Consider the following 19,536-nt stretch of genomic DNA (forward strand, 5'->3'; position numbering starts at 1 on the left):
AATTAAACCAAATCATTCTCATTTTTCAGAATGATCAAACTACCATCTGAGATGCTGATGCAGTTGGTCTGCTGGTTAGTCCAGTTATCCAATCACAGCCACTGTTGAGGCAAAGTCAGAGATTGTTGTAGCACATCGAGAAATTTATTCGGTAAATGTGTTTACATTTTAGTTTATGTTCATGTCTTCTTATTGGAAAAAAAAAAAAAAAAGAAGATCCTGAAAACTATGATGCAAATTTTTTTGAAAAAAATTCCTAGCTTGAATAAAAGTATTCTTTCAACCAAAAAAAAGGACCCCAATTTTTGTATTTATTTTTATGATAATATATAAATTTCATTGACTTTACCAAGCCTGTAAATCAAATCAAACTGTTTTAGTATCTGACCATGGGAACCCTGCTAATATAATGTACAGAAAGGCAATCCTGCCATAACATTAATTGAAACTCTCATTCCTTCTGATTTGTATTGCTAACCCATTTGCACATCTCAATTCCCTGCAATTGATTTCAAAGACACATATCTCAGGGGTCAGAGCCTCACGATGCCATTAACAGAGTGTGAAATAAGGCGACGTCTGAGATCTCATGCTCCTTTAACTCCCCTGCTCAAAACAGCTGCCCCCTTAAACACCATCAACACAGATGAGAGAGCACACATCAGGTTAAGACCTCCACTGCCATTTAAATGCCAGCAAAAGTACCAGGAAAAAACACTGAAAGACAGCTTAGAAAAAAATACAGGGCAAAAGAGGATATTTTTGAATACTTAAGTGTATATATAGTAGTGTTGGAAAAAAAAAAAAATGATGCATTCATCCGGAGGAAAAATAGCAGGCATGGCACTAATGACTGTCTCGCGGATGGAGCACAATTTTCATGTGGCTTGTTAGCTGTGAGTGAAAACACATTTACTAATTTTGCTAATTAGGAAAATGAGTCAATAAAATCACATTAGCATTGGGGAAAACATTGACTCCAGTTGTTCATTTTGGCTACTTTTATACCATTTAATTCAATTCAATGCAGGCTTGGACCGAAGACAAAATATAATGGGGGAAAAAAAACTCTCAAAGCAAACAAACAAAAAAGACAAAGGACTTGTTGCTCCTCTGAGGATTGTCTCTTTTGCACTCTCTCTGTCCTTTTTCCTTTGGTCTATTTTTGGTTGCTTTGGAGTTTTTTTCTTTCTTTCTTTTTGTTCATCAGAGGACATAGACATCACCTCTAGGCTAGGTAGCTTATTAAAAAACCTGTGTTCCTCTCACGGCAGGCTTGTGATCGGAAATAAACGATAGGAGTTCAGACAGTTTCCCCATCCTGTTGTTTTCTGCTTCTCTTTGTTTTGTCTAATTGAGAGGGAAGTGGCAGAGTCATTATTGCTTTATTAGGGTGGATGAGTTAACCGTGTATGGCCGGGATTTATTATGTACAATGTTATGTTTTCTCTCAGAATGGATTTGAGAAATTACAAGCCACTTTTAGTGTTGCACAAACAATGTGGAATGTGCGCTGCCGTTTTTGATAGGAACAGTCTTTTATACAACAGGCCAGAAAAACCTGCACACAACCATAGCTGGATTGTATTGACATCTATTCAAACATGCTACTTGCCCAAGGATAGAAGAATGCTCCAGTTGTTTGAATAACCAGTGTCAATTCAGAGAAATGCGTAGGCAGAGGCACGAAGAAGAATTGAAGGTAACATTGTGAAATGAGGAGAATCAGGAGTAGGACTGATTGTTCTCTGAAGAGTTTAGCAAAATTTCAACTTTGAAGCTAAAATTAAAGTGTTATTTGACTAGACTTTTTTTTTGTTTTTGTAGTAGGCCTATCTTTTTTATGGTTTTACATGCATTGTTTTATGCCTATTTAATGTTTAATTATTGTTTTGTGTTTTTATTGTGTTTCTGCCTAACATAAAACAAAGTGATTTTTAATTAATTTTGTTGTTTAGTTTTGCTAGACATTGTTTTATTTTTTGTATTCATTGATCTTTATAGTATTTTCTATAAATAAATAAAAAAAGGTTTATTTTTTATTTTGTTTTGTTAAAGTGTTATTATTCACATTATATTGTTTTGCTAGACATAGTTTTGTCTATTTGTTGTTTATTTTCTGTTTTGTGTTTTTATCTTCTGCTTCTGTCAACATTTTTGTTATTGTTTTCTAATGTTATTGACATAATATTGTTTTAATAAACAATGCTTTGTCTATTTCTAAGTATTTACTGTTTGTTATTGTCATTTCTAAAATAGATAAATAATTAAAGATTTTCTTTATATTTTGCTCATGGGGGTTAAATAGGCCGCATAAATATGAATTGCACATATTGCAAACAGTTCTACTAAGTGCAATATATACAACTCATTTTTATTTATGCCACCTATTTAACCCCCATGTGCAAATTCTACTTATTTGTTCTGCTATGATTCTTTTATTTTTATTTATTATTAGTGTTAAAAGTGTTAAAAGTGTTAGTGTTAAATTAGTGTTAAAACATTTTTTAAATCGGTACTACTTGACTGAAGAAAAAAGGCTGTTGTCTTCTCTTTTGCCAAATAGGTAGGAAAACACCCATAAAAACACCCATTATCCACTGTGCATGTTGCCGTCCAAGGCCACTCCTACCAGACTTCTATGGATACGCTTATCAGATACTGCCTTGCTTGAGTAGGAAATACTCCTTAGCAAACTTTTAGTCATAATGGTGTCGACTTGTATTATTCCCGGGTGCGTTTAGCGGAAGTGAGTTACTTTTGGTTTCCAGTGAAGGATCCAACGCATTTTTGTAGGCAGTGGCTAAAGGCTGCGAAGAATCGCAAAAATGGAGGGAACAAACACAGTGATGGAAAATCTGAAAAAACCTGTGTTTGTAGTCAACATTTCAAACTGAATGAGCACAAATAAAGTGTTTTAGGAACGTCAAAAGGTCTTACGGGTGTGGAACGACATGAGGGTGAGTAATTAATGACAGAATTTTTATTTTTGGGTGAACTAACCCTTTAAGTCTAGTCATATTAAAATACATCTACGACTGTGAACATATTAACTTGTGTGAGGACATTGCAGTGAATGATAACCCGGGCATGTGCGTCCATTAAAGGATTAGTCAACTTTTAAATAAAATTTTCCTGATAATTTATTCACCCCCATGTCATCCAAGATGTTCATGTTTTTCTTTCATCGGTCGAAAAGAAATGAAGGTTTTTGATGAAAACATTCCAGGATTTTTCTCCATATAGTGGACTTCAATGGCCTTCAAACGGTTGAAGGTCAAAATGACAGTTTCAGTGCAGCTTCAAAGGGCTTTAAACGATACCAGACGAGGAATAAGGGTCCTATCTAGCGAAACGATCGATCATTTTCGAAAAAAATACAACTGTATAAACTTTATATAAACAAATGTTCACCTTGCACGTGCTTCCGCACTTCTGTATTTTTTCAAAAAGCTCACGCTGTATGTCCTACTCCTTCTCTATTCTACTTACGGAAAAAACAGTACTGGTGCTGCGTTCGTTCTGTAAGTAGAATAAGGAAGGCATAGGACATACAGCGTAAGCTTTATGAAAAATACGGAAAGCGGAAGCATGTGTAAGGAGATCATCTGTTTATATAAACCATATACAGTTTTTTTTTTTTTTTTTTTAAATGACCGATCGTTTCTCTAGATAAGACCCTTATTCCTCGTCTGGCATCATTTAAAGCCCTTTGAGGCTGCACTGAAACTGTAATTTTGACCTTCAACCATTTGGAGGCCATTGAAATCCACTATAAGGAGAATAATCCTGGAATGTTTTCATCAAAAACCTTAATTTATTTTCGACTGACGAAAGAAAGACATGAACATCTTGGATGAAGGAAATTTTAGGAAATTTCTAGGAAAATTTTATTTGAAAGTGGACTAATCCTTTAACAAGCACCATCTAGCATCCCTCAGCTGCTTTAAGTAATAGACTTGGCGGCTTACACCTGGAGCTGCATTTCTGTCACATCTAAACTCCAAAGATGATGAAGACGAAGGCAGGTTAAGAGTTTCAAAATAGTAAAAAAGTAAATAACTCGAGAACGAGTGAATATCAAACACCAACGATACCAGACAGAAAGGAAATGAGAAACTTAATTACTCAGTGATAACAAACTCAATAAAGATCAGCTGTGATAATTAAATGAACATGGTAACAGATGACTGGTGGGAAAACTAGAACAAAAGAAACAGGAAACAGATGATAAACAAACTAAAGCCCATGAAAGTGAAACTAACTGAACATAATCGAGACAATTTCGTGTGTTATCCGGCAGACGTTTGCTGACAAATAAACATGAATTTCTCGGTCCAGATAACAGAGAAAGAGTGAACACTGTTCATTTACATATACTAACGACGCTGTAGCAATATAAAGTGGGGTGAAATTTGGCAAGTTTACACTTTAATCAGTCATTAATAAGGCTTGTATTTTTTTTTTGTTTGGTCTGTTATTATTTAAACAATATCTTCTTCTTTCCATCATTGTAACTTCATAAATAAATAACTAAATAGGGCTTGTTCTTTGAATCATTCTCCAGGTCAGGCTGGAGTACTGCAGGAAGCACTTGAAGATGCACATTCACTCATAAAGATCAAACGGTGAATTAAAGACCTCGGTTCCTCCTCATACAGGTCCTTTCTGTTCGACCACTTCATCTTCTCCTCCACTAACTGCCTCATTTGCAGCAACCTCAGAAAGCACACACTGACCTCGACCGAAGCGGGGACGCAGCACAGCAGGCAAGAGCACTGTGATAATTGTGTTTCTAGATTCCTTTTTTCTCTAAAGCTGGTTTTGTCCCCGTTGGAGGAGCGCAGCAGTGAGGGATTGTGCTCATTCTGTGAACCCCAAAACGGTATCAACAGTGCTACTTCTCTGCCATTAGCATTAATTAAAGCTGCATACTGGTTAAATTTATGAATGACCTGGCTGTTGATATACAGTAGATACGCATAACTGGAAGCGGCCGGTTGCTATTTCCAAACATGCCCACAGAGAGGAAAAGGAAATCAATTAACGCAGCAAAAGTCAAACAAAACAAACAGCGGTCCAGAAGTCCCAGAATAACCGTGCGAGAATAAAACTCTCTTTTTTCCTCAGACAAACCACTCTGTGAGCTTCTGTTACATTGATGTGAACATTAAGGTGCGATTAAGCTATTTGTAGAGCTGAAGTCAAGTCGAAGTCATACTCATTTATGCCACCCACTCAGCCACTTAGTGCCTATATTCCAAGCAGTGTCACAACATGTCTGCCACGCATAGAAAAACTGCATATTGATGCGCTCTGCACAATTGTCAAGAAGCAAGCGCTCGGTAAACCACCAAGACGCCATGCCGCCCACAGGGGACAACCACCTCTGACTGATATGAAACATATATCGCAAGTGTCATTTTAACCATAGCACTCACTTAACACTAAAAGAAGCACATTCTTATTCATAATCCAACATGTTGCACATACAGTACAAGCAGATAAAACAAACATATGGCAAATGCATCATCACTTTTCTGGGAAAGTACATATGCCTGATGTTTTCATGGCATCCTGTCTGCTGTCACATCTGCCAAAACGCCTTTAAAGCGCACGATTTAGCCTACTATTTATTTCCTGCATGTCATGTCCAGGGCTCCATACAGATGATATATTATTAATAAAATAAAACACCACTTAAGTGCACTTAAAGGTACAGTGTGTAAATTTTAGTGACATCTAGCGGTGAGGTTGCGAACTGCAACCAATGGTGCTCACCCCTCCCTTTCAAAGCACATAGAGAAGCTATGGTGGCCGACACAGGACAAAAGATGTCGTTGTCTGAGACAGCAGAGAGTAACCAGTCAAGCAATGAGGTTTCTTATTACTTCTAACAAAAAACGGTCTCTGCTTCTAATAAACCAGACGACTACTGCGACTACTATTACTACTTTTTCGTGCATATTCAACGTAGTGACGATGCAAGCTGCCTCTAAAAACACAAACGATTTACAAGAACAACAACATAGTGATGAAATGCGCTCTGTAGAGCAGTTTGTCCATTTAGGGCTACTGTAGAAACATGCCGGAGCAAAATGGCGACTTAACATGTAAAGGGACCTGTGGAGCATTAGATAGAAATGGCTCATTCTAAGGTAATAAAAACACACTGTAAAACCGAACAGTGAAATTAATTTAATTAAATGAGTTTGTTTCACTCAAACAATAATGAAAGTTCATTGTACTTAATAGGAAAAAGTTGCATGAACTCAAAATTTCATTGTAGTAAGCTGAACTTAATATGATTGAGTTGAGCTGCAGCAGATCTCTAATTCCCAGTATGCTTTGCGTCAGACCATATAAATAACTGTAGAAATTAAGTGTTATTTTGCGTGTTTTTGCACAAGATTAACATATGGAGATATAAGTTAATGTTTAATGTTGTGTTATGTTGGGATTCAGGGGGATCTGTTATGTTAGTTTTGTAGGGTTACCACTGTGGTGAAGAGTACAGCCTGTGGTTAGGTTGAGGATGAGCTGCAAAACATTTAAGACCACATATGTTGTTTGATTACATGTATGTAATGACTCTCTGATAATGTCTCTATGATAGTTATAATAGCATATGTTATTTGCTATGTAACATTTAACCAAGATCTGAATGTGATGTTTATGTAAATTAACTGTATGTAATTAACATTATGATGAGTTGGGAAAGGGATGCTGGTGACGGGATTGTTAGTGAGAGACACCTGTGCACCACACTGGCCTTGATCCGCTTCCATGGCTCTCAGCCCCACCCCACTTGTCACAAAAATTTTAAGTTCTACCAACTTAAAAAAAAAAAAAAGTTAGTTTACTTAAATGTTTTGAGTATTCTGAACTTATTGGGTTTTACAGTGCATAACGGTTCATTATGTAAGTTCTTTATACACAACTGAAAACATAGTTATATATATTATATTGCATTTCTGTCAATAGATCTTATAAAAAGTGCATTTTGTAATAATGTAAATTTACACGTTTTACATTGCAGTATATTTAAAAATTGTTTTAACAATTTTTTTGTGTTTTAAATAAGTGCACTTATTTTTATGTTTACTAACATACTAAAACACTTGATTATAATTTAACTGTAGTGTGTTATTTGATATTACATATAAAGTTAACATATTTTACATGAAGTAAAGTGCAAGTTTATCATTACAAATGTGTAATTACAAATATATTTAAATAAATTACCTACAAGTTTCAATAGAAATGACATTAAAATACATTTTACTTTATCATAAATGGTTGTCAGTACACTCAGCAGTACAGTTTAGCCATATTTCAAAGACAATAGAAGTAAGTAATTAAGAAATTATATTTAAAGATGTACTTATGTCCAACTTTAGTTGGTCTAAAGTTCAGCTAATTGTATTTAATATAAATTTAAGCAAAAAAAAATAAAAAAATAAAAATATTTGATTGCAATTAACATGTAATTAAGTCTTCAAAAACATGACATTCAGTTTGCACTTAACTATATTATCTTAAAATATGGATAATTTGAGAGCTTTCTGCTATTTTAACGATGTCTTTACTACTTTTCTGGGCCTTGAAAGTAGTAATGACGTTACAGTGTATTGGAGGCCAGAAAGCTGTTGGAATTCATCAAAAATACCTTCATTTGTGTTCCGAAGATGAACGAAGGTCTTATGGGTGTGGAACGAAATGAAGGTGAGTAATTAATGACAGAAATTTCATTTTTGTGTGAACTAACCCTTTAAATGTATAACTTCACTGTAAAAAGGACACCTTAAAAGAAAGTGTAACCAAAATGTAATTTCTGTAATAAATACTTTTTAGTGTGCTAAAGTGCCCTTCTTTTTCACAAGGAGGAACCGCCAGATAAAAGTTTAAAGACACATCCAAAACAATGAACATTACTGAAACATTTGTATAGAATCAATATGTCATTACATGGAAAATAAAAAAATGTATTGTTTTGAAGAAGAAAACCACTGAATCATATACAGGTCATCTTGACCCACTTTAGGCATCAGTGTAGGTTTTCTGGGTCATGAATTTTAGTGTTAAGTCATGGCAGCAAAAAAGCCAGTCACAATTCTTCAGTTTCAGATACAGGAATTAGTGAACACCAGACTCATTTCTCATTCTCATTTGATGGCAGCACTCTATAGTGAGTAGCAGCTCTTTGTTCGACTGACAGATTGTGTGATACTGTGTAATCTGTGCTTGATCTCTGGGTAAAGCTCACTGACTCCACAGCTGCTTCAACCACTGACTCATCATGTCTGTTCCTCCTCCGCTTTCTCACTGACCCTAAAACAAGCGCCGTCACCACATGCTGGGCAAACCATCATGTTCTCAGCATCTCAACCACAGGTGATGTGTCTGTAAGGGTCAGTTCGAAAGTGAATCTTCATGTGAGAGAAAAGAGCAACGTGACTTCCTCGCATTTTTCATTTGCAGCTCACTGGAGCAGCTGCGATCAGGATCTTTAATCACTGCTTCACCTCACATCTTACAGCACCATGAAATTCTCCATCATTTCCCAGTAATCACTCCAAAATAACCCTCACACACACAAACACACACCACACCACAGCAATCCTACAAACTTGAAATGTGCAATATGCCCCGTGGGGCTGAAAAACTACTGAAACAGCATCTTTCTGAACAAGAATCTACTCCCAAACAGTGGTTGTATTGACTGCACTATGAACTCAAATAAGTTGGCAAAACTAAAAAAAAAAAGTAACATAAAATTTTTTAAGTTAAGAAATAAACCCTCAGTTTCACAGACAAGGCTTAAGCTATTCCCAGACTAAAATGCATGTTTGAGCTGTTTTAACTAAAAACAACTTGTTCTGACATATCTTCAAATTTGTTAGAGCCATTGTTTTATCTCAAGATGCACACCAGTAAAGTTTTTTTTTTCTACTTCTTGTGAACGGATATAAAAGCTTAAATAACTTAAACTTAAATATCCTAATTAAACTAAGGCCTAATCCTATCTTAGGCTAAACCCTGTCTGTGAAACCAGGCCTTAAAGTTTAAGTTAGCAGAACTAGCAGATTTTAATTTTGTACTCATACATTTCAATTACTCTTTACTTGAAATATTTGACATTTAACTTAAAATTATCATGTAACCTCAACTTAAATATTCAAAGTAGTGGAAACTTGGCTAGCTTTAACTAGCTTATTCAATAAATGCTACCTTGCTATTTGGTAACACAATGCTTTGATTGGTTTTGCATAGCACTTGCTGATATTAAACGTATATCTGTTCTCAAACTAAGCTCATGCTCCACTCGCCACCATGATGGTAACCCTACAAAAAAACAACATAACAGATGCTGGGTCCGAATTTGCATACTGTTGAGTAGGTACTACATTTGAATTTAAATTTTACTTCACAACCATTAAAAAGTACGTTCTATATATAGTACGAAAACGTGTAGTATGAATGAATTTGGACGTATTACATCCGCCATGTTGTTACTGTCACATGACCTACCAGCGTCAGTTACGCCCATTCAACTCCATTCACAAATCCTCTCCCGTGGCCTCATGGGATAGTAAAGTGTCCATCGTATGCGCACTTCAGAATCTCGCCAGAAGTAGTAAGTCATCCGGGCACTTTTCGCCTACTGTTTTTCAAATACTATGAATTCGGACATACTACTCTGTTCACATACTGTTTTTCACGTACTATACTGTATAGTAGAGAAGTATTCGATTTTGTATGCAGCGAGAAACTCTTCTAAATTAGCATGGCTAAACATTAAACACTACTAAATCTCCCACTAAACATTAATCTTGCACAAAAAACTTTATATAACACTTAATTTTATCATTTACTCTCACTTTTGAGTATCATAGCAAAGCATGCTGGGAAATGGAAATCCCAGCCCAATTTCAGGATAATTTAAGTTTGTAAAATTAAAAGTTCATAAAACAATGAAACAATACAATATGTAAGAACTCAAAAGGAAAATAAAGTTCTAAATACTCATAAAAGTTAATTTGATTGAACTAATTTGTTTAATCAGAGTTGGCTCTACTCAAACCAATGAATTATTTTGAGCGTTAGGGTTTACTCCCCAAAACCTTTCCAGGGAAGTCAAAGGAATGAACAAGGATCCTGTTGGTTTCCAAATGGAGAGGAGATGTGAAGGGTTAGTTTGCAGTGCGACAGAAGCAGGTGGAGGGTGAAGAGAATAAATTTTCTTCACTTTTCCAATACAATCAAACCTCAGCAGCTGATTGAAACAGCCGAAGTGAAGGCGGACGGGTACAGTTGCTTATGACAATATGCATTGTACAGCAGAGCCTGGAGGTTTGAGTGCTCCACACTCTCTCCTCATCCCAACAAGCGATGCTTGATTGGCTGGGCTGTTGAACATGAGAGGGACTGGCTCTGCCAAAAACAACCTTGGTGACTACGAGCAAGCCGCCAGCAGAGCTAGAGTTCTGAATATTTCTTTTCATTTTGTAATTATTTTAGTTAGTGTTATTGTTCCATAAATATTTATTTTGTTTGTATTTTTACTGACTTTTTAGTTTTAATTTTTAGTTCATTTTAAAGGTGCATAAATATTTATTTGTAGTTAATTTTATTGGTGCATAAATATATATTAGTTTTATAATTAGTTTTAGTTTTCATCTTTCACTAAACTAATGCTTTTTAGATAATCTAATCTGAGTACTTCTTATTTGGTGTCACGCAAGAATAATCTTGTTCTCTTTAGACATAAACAGATTCAGTATTCCTCAAAATGAATAAAAACAGTGAAATGCTGAACATGAAATGTGAAATGTCAGAATATTGGACATACCTGCAATCATTAAATATATTAAATTAAACCGATATACTTTATGTATTTAATCTCACTTTATTAGCTAATGTCTTTGCTGCTGACATTATATGATTCAATTTAACCATACTATTAAGCAAAAATGATTTTAGATAAACATTTACCAAACTTTTTTTGTTGTTATTAAAAAACAAACAAGCAAGCCCAGCTCAGTTTAGAAAAAGCAATGCAAAAGTAATGTAATGCACTACTTTCCACAAAAGGTAACTAACAAAATTAGTTACTTTTTTTAGGCAGTAATGAAATATTGTAATGCGTCACTTTGAAAAGTAACTTTCCCCAACATTGATAATAACAACATATTGAGTGTAAATGATTACATGTATTAAAATCATAAATGGATGCTGCTTTATTTGGACATTACTTGTCCCTTTCCCTAAAGCCCTTCCCTACTCTTACTACTAACCCTACCTGTTAAACACTTCATTCCCACTATTAAAGGATTAGTTCACTTTCAAATTAAATTTTCCTGATAATTTACTCACCCCCATGTCATCCAAGATGTCCATGTCCTTCTTTCTTCAGTCAAAAAGAAATGAAGGTTTTTGATGAAAACATTCCAGGATTATTCTCCTTATAGTGGACTTCCATGGGCACCAAACGGTTGAAGGTCAAAATTATAGTTTCATTGCAGCTTCAAAGCGTTCTAAACAATCCCAGACAAGAAATAAGGGTTTTATCTAGAGAAACCATCGCTCATTTTCTAAAAAAACATTTACAATTATATACGTTTTAACCGTAAATGCTCATCTTGAACTAGCTCTGTTCTTCTTCTTCTTCTTCTCTATTAGAATTCCAGCAGTGTAGATGCTGCTAAGTGTATTACTGCCCTCCACAGGTCAAAGTTTGAACTAGTTGTTATATACTTGTATATTGTATATGACAATTTAGTTCAAACTTTAGTTCAAACTAGTTCAAGATGAGCATTTATGGTTAAAACGTATAAATTTTTTTTTAGCGATGGTTTCTCAAGATAAGACCCTTATTTCTCATCTGGGACTGTGTAGAACGCTTTGAAGCTGCACTGAAACTGTAATTTTGACCATCATCCGTTTGGGGTCCACTGAAGTCCACTATATGGAGAATAATCCTGGAATGTTTTCATCAAAAACCTTCATTTCTTTTCGATTGAAGAAAGAAGGACATGGACATCTTGGATGACATGGGGGTGAGTAAATTATTAGGAAAATTTTATTTGAAAGTGAACTAATCCTTTAAATACCCAATTTCGACTTATCAAACATTTTATTCATTTTATTTAAAATAAATGCCTCTCCCAGTTGATATGCGATGGGAACAGGGAGTTTGGAAAAAGGTGGATTCAAACTCGAATTCGCCTTACTCGCCACACCACTGATCCTATGGGATTTCTTTTGTAATTTTGTCTGGCTCAACCAGACATTGGTGGGTGGAGTTAGTGTAAATAGCCTCTGCCAACAAGGCGGACTATTTGCACTTGGTGTAAGTAGACACTATGTAATAATACTGGCCTCCGCACACATAATCCATCCATCACAGCATAGCATGTTGTTAGGAATGGGTGGACTGGGGAAGTAAAAAGCATTATTCACATTTACACAGCTGAAGAGGGATATCAAGTGGGTTGAATATGGAAGGACACAGCTTCAAAGGGAAGAAGATCAGCTGATCGCCTGCTTCTCAACACACTCACACATGTAGTGCATCAAATATCACGAAGTGCATCAAATATCACACTGTCCTCCACTCTCCACACCTGAGAATAACACATTTTGCACGCTGACCTGCAAACTTGATGTGGAACTTATTCTCAGGTTTGAGGATCTGCACATAGAGAGGGCAGTTTGGGGCAAAGTCCTTCACAGCCCAAGCTCTAAGTATGGTCTGATGGTCCTGTGTCACAGAAAAACAGAGAGAAAGAGAGGCATATGAACAGAAGTATACCATTAGTCCTCCTAGTGTCGGCTCTTATGTACAAGCCATTACCCTCTTTACAGAGAAATTAACATCTAAAGTGCCTGACAACTAGGTGAATCTCATTAAAACCTGTATAGGTCTCATTTCACTGCAAAATCAAAAGAAGAAAGTCAGGAAATTATATTTTGCATTCAGAAAATTAAGCCTATTTTTAGGACTTTAAATTTTTTTTTTTTTTTTTTGCGGTGTAACATTATTGAGCACATTTTCCACCGCATTCTGGACATTATTATTCACAAAAAAAAAAAAAGATTAGTGTAATACAATGTTTTTTATTTTAATGAGAATAAATTAAAGGTTGTACAACAAAAATTTGCAATTATATCTTTTATAAAAAAATATTTTGCAAATTTCCAATATATATCGGTTTTGGAAACGTAATGTACTTTAATTAAATTACTTTTTAATTATGGTATGTATTACAGTAAGGAGAATTAATGTCAATACTTTTCTTGATGCTAAAAATAAAATTATTATTTATTTCTTTTTCTTTTGGGTTGAAATATGACCCTGACATTTTCCTGACAGTTTTTTGTGAGAGGCATCCAACTACTTTCTCAAACATCGCTTACAACTGCCTTCAGGATATATCATTTCACGTTGAACTGTCAAAATGTGAAATCAGTAGGGAGAATGTGGAAGAGTGAGGGAGAAACAGGCTAATATATGGGATGTTTGAAACTGCTGCTTCCTATATTACGGACAGAAATGAGAGGGTATAGAAACCGAATGGGAAAATAGGTTGGAGTTGGAGGGGAACGTACAGCGGCAAAGCGGTCCACTTCAAACCGGTTGCTTAGGATAAAACAGGCCTCGGCATCATCCATCCTGCAGCCAATCACGACGAAGAGGATACAAGAGACCAGGGAAACAGGGTCAGGTTCCATAACAGGGGAAAAAGGGGGGAGACAAAGAAAGAAAGAAAGAGAGTGAACAGAAGAGAAAAACAGAGAACGCAAAAAGATACAAGCAAGCGTTCATCTGACATCTATGGTATGCTCCTGATTACCACAAAAATAACTTCAACTCATACCTCAGTAAAAATGTATGGGAAGTGTGAGTTCTAGTTAACATAAAAAAAAAAAAAAGCTTTTCTTAACCAGTTAGAGTTTAGATATCAGTCTAAGCTGCCTGTTAGCTAGCTATATACTCAAGACTAACTGAAAACATTGAAAGGGAAATGTTTGACCATTTTAGCTTTGATAATATAATGTGATTATATAAGAGATATATTAACAAAACTAAAATATACTGTAATGTCTACTGTAATATACTGTAATTACACATTTGTAATGATTAAATGTAATGTAGTACGTTCAAAATAGATGAAGGTCTGCGATGCGCGTCCACAACTTCACGCATTACGTAGCCTTTAAGCATTAATTGTGGAGTGAACTAATCCTTTAAGATTTGAAGTACTAGTGCAGATTCAATACAATTAAGCACACTTTTCTTTAACAAAGTTTGTCTTCAGGTGATTGGCACTGGTTATATATTTACTCAGCGGGCTTACTTTGCCCTCATTAGGTCCTGGTCTTTGAGAGCAGATCCCTGCAGGTAGATGACCCTCTGAGCCCATAGCGGGATATGGAGTACTCTCCGGACCTGGACGTCCATCTCAGCAGGACATAAGATGACCACATAATAATCCTGGACATGATGAGTGCAAGTTAGTGGAAAAGAGTGTCAGATAGACACTGCTGGCTAATGAAACCCATATCAAACACATAAATAGCTTGGTTAAATTAAATTGATGTTCAGTTAATCCTAATACAAGAACCTCAGCTTCCAGCGCTCATGAAGAGGATTAACAACGCACAGCAGGCTGTCTGAGCTCAAATTAACATGAATACATTTACATGTACAAGTGTACTGTACATATGCATACGCATACCCACCTGCAGTCTAGGGTGCGCAAAGAACTCGTTGAGAAAGTCCATGAGTAGGTCTATCTTGAGACAACTGACGCACAACACCACATGCTTCTCGGTCTGGGCACGATAGCGGCTGTAGTTCCCTCCAGACTTCTGTCGCTCCATCCACAAGAAAGCCAACTGCTCAAACTATGGGAAATTACAGTGAGCTTCATTAAGATGGTTTTACAAAGAGGCATCTTACTACATATGGCTTCAGTCGCGTTATCACAACCTGAGATAACTATCTGTGAAATTAAGTGACGTGCATGGGCAAACTAATTAGGGGTTCAAGCACATAGCGCTGAAACCCTATTGTAATTGTTCAAATTTCCAAGGATCAGCATTCTTCCCTAAAAGTGACTGGGCAGACTAAACCATAAGTTGTAGAGACTTGAAACTCTGGTAGTACTTACAGCGTCTACAACATCGGCAAGGATCGCCCTGATTGGCCTGACGGGGATGTTACAGTGGTCAAAAGTACAAAATGACTCCTGAACCGTTAGGCGTAGGCTCAAGTGTCTTATACCATTGGCAAAATTTTCAGGTATTTTGGATTTTTTTGAAAAACCTACTTTTGCGAACCTAGTCCTAGGTTTTTGGCCCAATCTGAACCAAACCAGTGCAGCGAGATTCTCTGGAGTCTGATTGTCAATAATTATAAATTTAAAAAAAAAAGTTGAAATTCGATTTTCAATTCCCTAAGGGCCACCAAAATGTTAGAAGTGGGCGGAGCCACTAAAACGGCTATAACACGTGAACAGAATGAGATATTTTCACCAAACTCAGCACACCTATTTAAGAGCTCGTTCTGTGGTCGCGCGAAAAGGACATGGAGACTGGGCACTTAGTGGTGCAATAACAGGAAAAAAACATGAAAATGACTATAACCAGTCAACCGTTATTCCGATTGACTTGAAAATTAGCAGGCAGGGTCTTTGTCCAAGGTGCCATGATAGTCTATTGATGAGGACATTGGCATATCTAAAAAACATGGCCACCATCAGCCAATTAAATTTGAGCACCTATTTGACAAGGTTAACAGAGGCGGAACAAAACTATATGGGCACATTCCACTCATGGCCCTAAAGGTCTGTAAGAATTTTGAAAGAAATTGGGCACTAGGTGGCGCTAACGAGTTTTACATCCCTGTAATCATGTGGTTTCACACACATCCACACAATATTCATATCATTTGATAGATCTCATCATGCTGAACAACTTTACCTCAAGAACCACTGCTGTCAATCAAATAATTCATTAAATATTCATGATTATGTAAAAAAATCAGTCCTTGGTTTTTCACCCCATCTGAACCAAACCAATGCAGTACAATTCTCTGAACTCTCTAGGTCAATAATTATCAAAAAAAGTTTAACTTTACCCTTTGGGTAGCTATAACAGGGTCATTTCGAAAAGGGGCATGGCCAAGTGCCCACAAAAGCCTACTACTAAATGAAAACTCTGAACTTCACGAAAATAGGTGAGCACATGCAACATATGATTTTAAACAAGCATGCAAACTTTTGGCGGTCGGACTATAGGTGGAACTATAACTGTTAAAAAGCTTTAAAACCCATATATTTCCAATAGTAAATTGCCTGTATTGGCTTTAATTGGTCTTTCCTTCTATAATTTAAGTGGTTACATGCTTGCTAAATAACACGTAATATCTTTTTGCGCAAGTGCTTAAAGGCCTTAAAGCACTGGAACCCCGATAATTGCTGCTCGCAGCTAAATTTCTGAATACTTTCTGAGATGTATATTGAGGAAAGAGAAAAGATGGGTGTGATGTGGATTTTACTAATGTTTTTAAATGTGTAGTTTTGACTAGTGCATATTGCTAAGGATTGTTTGTGTAGATACTGTGTAGATACTCATGTTCGTGGATCATGTTTCTGCAAAGATATGACTGTTGTGGATTGTGTGGGTGATATTGGCAGTAAGGATATTTTATATGTTCCTATATAAAAGCACTCAGACACATCTTTAATAGCAGGCATAAATGTCTGACAGAAGTGCTTTACTCCCTGCATTGAGTACATAAAGGGATTCTCAGCAAAGATTTGAGGTGTTTTATTGGCAGGTAGTGTCTGCTATTCAATGGCTTTCAGGCAAAGAGTATTTGGGAATTGAGATTTGGCACTGTTTAATTGCAATACAAAAGCTACAAATAAAAAAACTCATTGCGATGTGTGCACAGGGAGCGATGGGATACGGCGGCTGCTGTCAGTCTGTGCGGTAGGATGGCTCTCTGCGGGCTGTGAGCTATAGCGGAGATTTCCCCTGTCAGGCCAGAAACAAAAACAGGCTAGGCCGTAGCGCTCATGCACCAGCTGTGTGTGGGGGGCAGAAGTAAATGTCAGTTGGTATTTGTAGATGAAAAGAGTAGGAGGGCCTCGCTGGAGCCAATGCCATTTCCTGTGTGACGGAAACATAGCAGCCTCCCGAAGAGGAGGCTGGCAGGGAAGTCCTCACATCACACATGAAAGACAAGCCCGCTCTCATCTCATTCTCTCCTCAGCCCCACGGGAAGCTTGTGCTCGTGAGTGAGTGAGTGTGTGTGAGGCTTGTTTGGGTGAGTCTGTGTAAGCAATACAAGGTATATGCCGAAATGGGATGTGAAACGCATTTCATTAAAAGCACTGTGTACATGGAAGCGCTTGTGTGTGTCAGACTGTGAAAATCACCAGCTGTGTCGAGTCTCACGGGGCCTTAAACACAAAAGTGATTCGGCTCAGTGCTTTTGTCATCATAACCACAGTATTTGCATAAAATGTCTGACAGTTGAAAGAAAAAGTGGAAAACCTTTTTGAAATCATCCCGGTTTTGTGAAAGACCAATGCAGAACTACAGTTGAGGAATCTGAGTCAAGATAAAATACTCCCTTTCGTTCACTAGACTCACTTTAAATGTTGCACAGTAATTCGCAAAATTTCCCTAAATGAGTTCTTCATAAGAACTTGCCAAGAGCTTGATGTGAATATCAAGTGGAACAAATATATTTTATTAAGATGACATAAGGTAACTATTACTAAGGCTACCATGATTAAGTGTGATCCTTTGATATCTTCTGTTCATTTTCCTGAAAATGACTTAATGACTCATTGGTTCTCAGAACTGTTGCACATCACCAAGCAAAACACAGTAGTTGCATGTTGTTATTTTTGAATGAATTAGTGTTTTTTAACAAATCGGTTGAGTGAATGATTTAATGACTAACTAGTAAGGACAGTAGTTTCACTCCTGAATCAGTTGATTGAAAGATTCACTGAAAAATTTACAACACTATATAGTATCTCATTGGCTGCAGGACCAGTAGATAATCAACTTGTATCATGCAGTAATGATATGATTGCTTGCAGATTGCATGTAAAGGACCCAACAGTCTTTGCCATCTAGTCAAGTCAGTCAAGTCACCTTTATTTATATAATGCTTTTTACAATGCAGATTGTGCCAAAGCAGCTTTACATTGATAACTGGTACATAAATTTTGCTGCACAGCAGCTCTTAAATAATAGTGTCAATGCAGGCAGATCAAAGCACTGTTGAATAAATGTCAAGAATACTGTTGAATATCAAATGTCAAGTCAAATGTCAAGTGTCCCCAACTAAGCAAGTCAAAGGCGACAGCGGCAAGGAACCCAAACTCCAACAGGTGACATCAGGTGGCAAACAAGTGGCAAATAGGTGTTAAAATGGAGAAGAAAAAAAAACCTTGGGAGAAACCAGGCTTAGTCGGGGGGCCAGTTCTCCTCTGGAGTTTCATGACAGTTTCATGACAGAACTATATACTGTCTATATATGATTAAAAGGACGAGGTGGAATGGTAAGAATGTGTATTTTATTTACCTGTATTGGTAGAACAATAAGAGCCACACAGATCATGATGACCACCAACAGCTGAGAGGGCCAGATCTGAGGTGTGACATCACCAAAGCCCACCGTAGAGAAGGTGACAACACAGAAATACAGAGAGTCAAAGAGTGTCAGGTTGTTCCCTGCTCGTTCCAAGTGCTGAATCCCACAAATACTGGAAAAGAGAGAGAAAAGGGTGTAAGAACAGCTGAAATATGGGTTTAAAGGCATAGTTCAACCAAAAATTATTTACTCAAAGCCATTATTTACTCACCCTTATATTGTTCCAAACCTTCTAAACAAAGCCACAGCAGCTGAGCAGTGTTTTGTTACAGAATGAATCTGCATTTTTGAATGAATCGGGTGAGTCAATGATTCAAAGATCCACTCAAGAAAACAGTCACTTGCTTCGTTCCTGAATGAATCAGCCATTTGAGTGAACTGGTTGAATAAGTGACTCACTGGTTCTCACCAGAACCATTGTGCATCACCAAACAAAACATAGCAGTAGTGTGTTGTTTTTCTTGAACGAATTAGTGTTTTTCAACAAATCGGTTGAGTGAATGATTCAATGTATTGGTAGTATTATTGTATTCATGTTATTTTAAAGCAAAATTAACCATGAAAAGAAAAGAACATGGCGGTGAGTAAATAATCTCTAAATACTCTACTCTTCGAAAGGCTTTTTAGGTGGGCAAGTTTTGCAGGAATTTGCATGTGCATGGAAAGCCAGAGGGTTTATATCATCACCGGATGGTTTGGAGCAAACTGTGATAAACACGAGCCAAAACACAATAACTGAGTGGTGAGCCACGCGTAAGACAACATGGTGTGAACCCCGTTTGTGTGCCCATATGTGGGTTATCTTTCAGTACCGCTGGTGTGTGCGCTGTGTGTATGTGTGTTTGCTCAGTGTT

The 19,536-nt window shown here is 36.7% G+C and overlaps 1 protein-coding gene across 1 annotated transcript in view; it reads right to left on the bottom strand.

Moving 5' to 3' along the window:
- The window catches only part of kcnt2b (potassium sodium-activated channel subfamily T member 2b), a 92,785-nt gene that overhangs the window by 17,424 nt on the left and 55,825 nt on the right, over window positions 1-19,536 (bottom strand). The window contains exons 9-13 of the mRNA XM_067372140.1: window positions 18,614-18,794; window positions 14,746-14,910; window positions 14,361-14,497; window positions 13,612-13,675; window positions 12,655-12,763 (exon numbers count right to left, since the gene is read on the bottom strand). Of these exons, the coding sequence (XP_067228241.1) occupies window positions 12,655-12,763; window positions 13,612-13,675; window positions 14,361-14,497; window positions 14,746-14,910; window positions 18,614-18,794 (656 nt within the window). The remainder of the gene's footprint in view (window positions 1-12,654; window positions 12,764-13,611; window positions 13,676-14,360; window positions 14,498-14,745; window positions 14,911-18,613; window positions 18,795-19,536) is intronic.

The sequence above is a fragment of the Chanodichthys erythropterus genome, chromosome 3 (genome assembly GCF_024489055.1).
Source record: "Chanodichthys erythropterus isolate Z2021 chromosome 3, ASM2448905v1, whole genome shotgun sequence".
Classification (NCBI taxonomy): Eukaryota; Metazoa; Chordata; class Actinopteri; order Cypriniformes; family Xenocyprididae; genus Chanodichthys; species Chanodichthys erythropterus.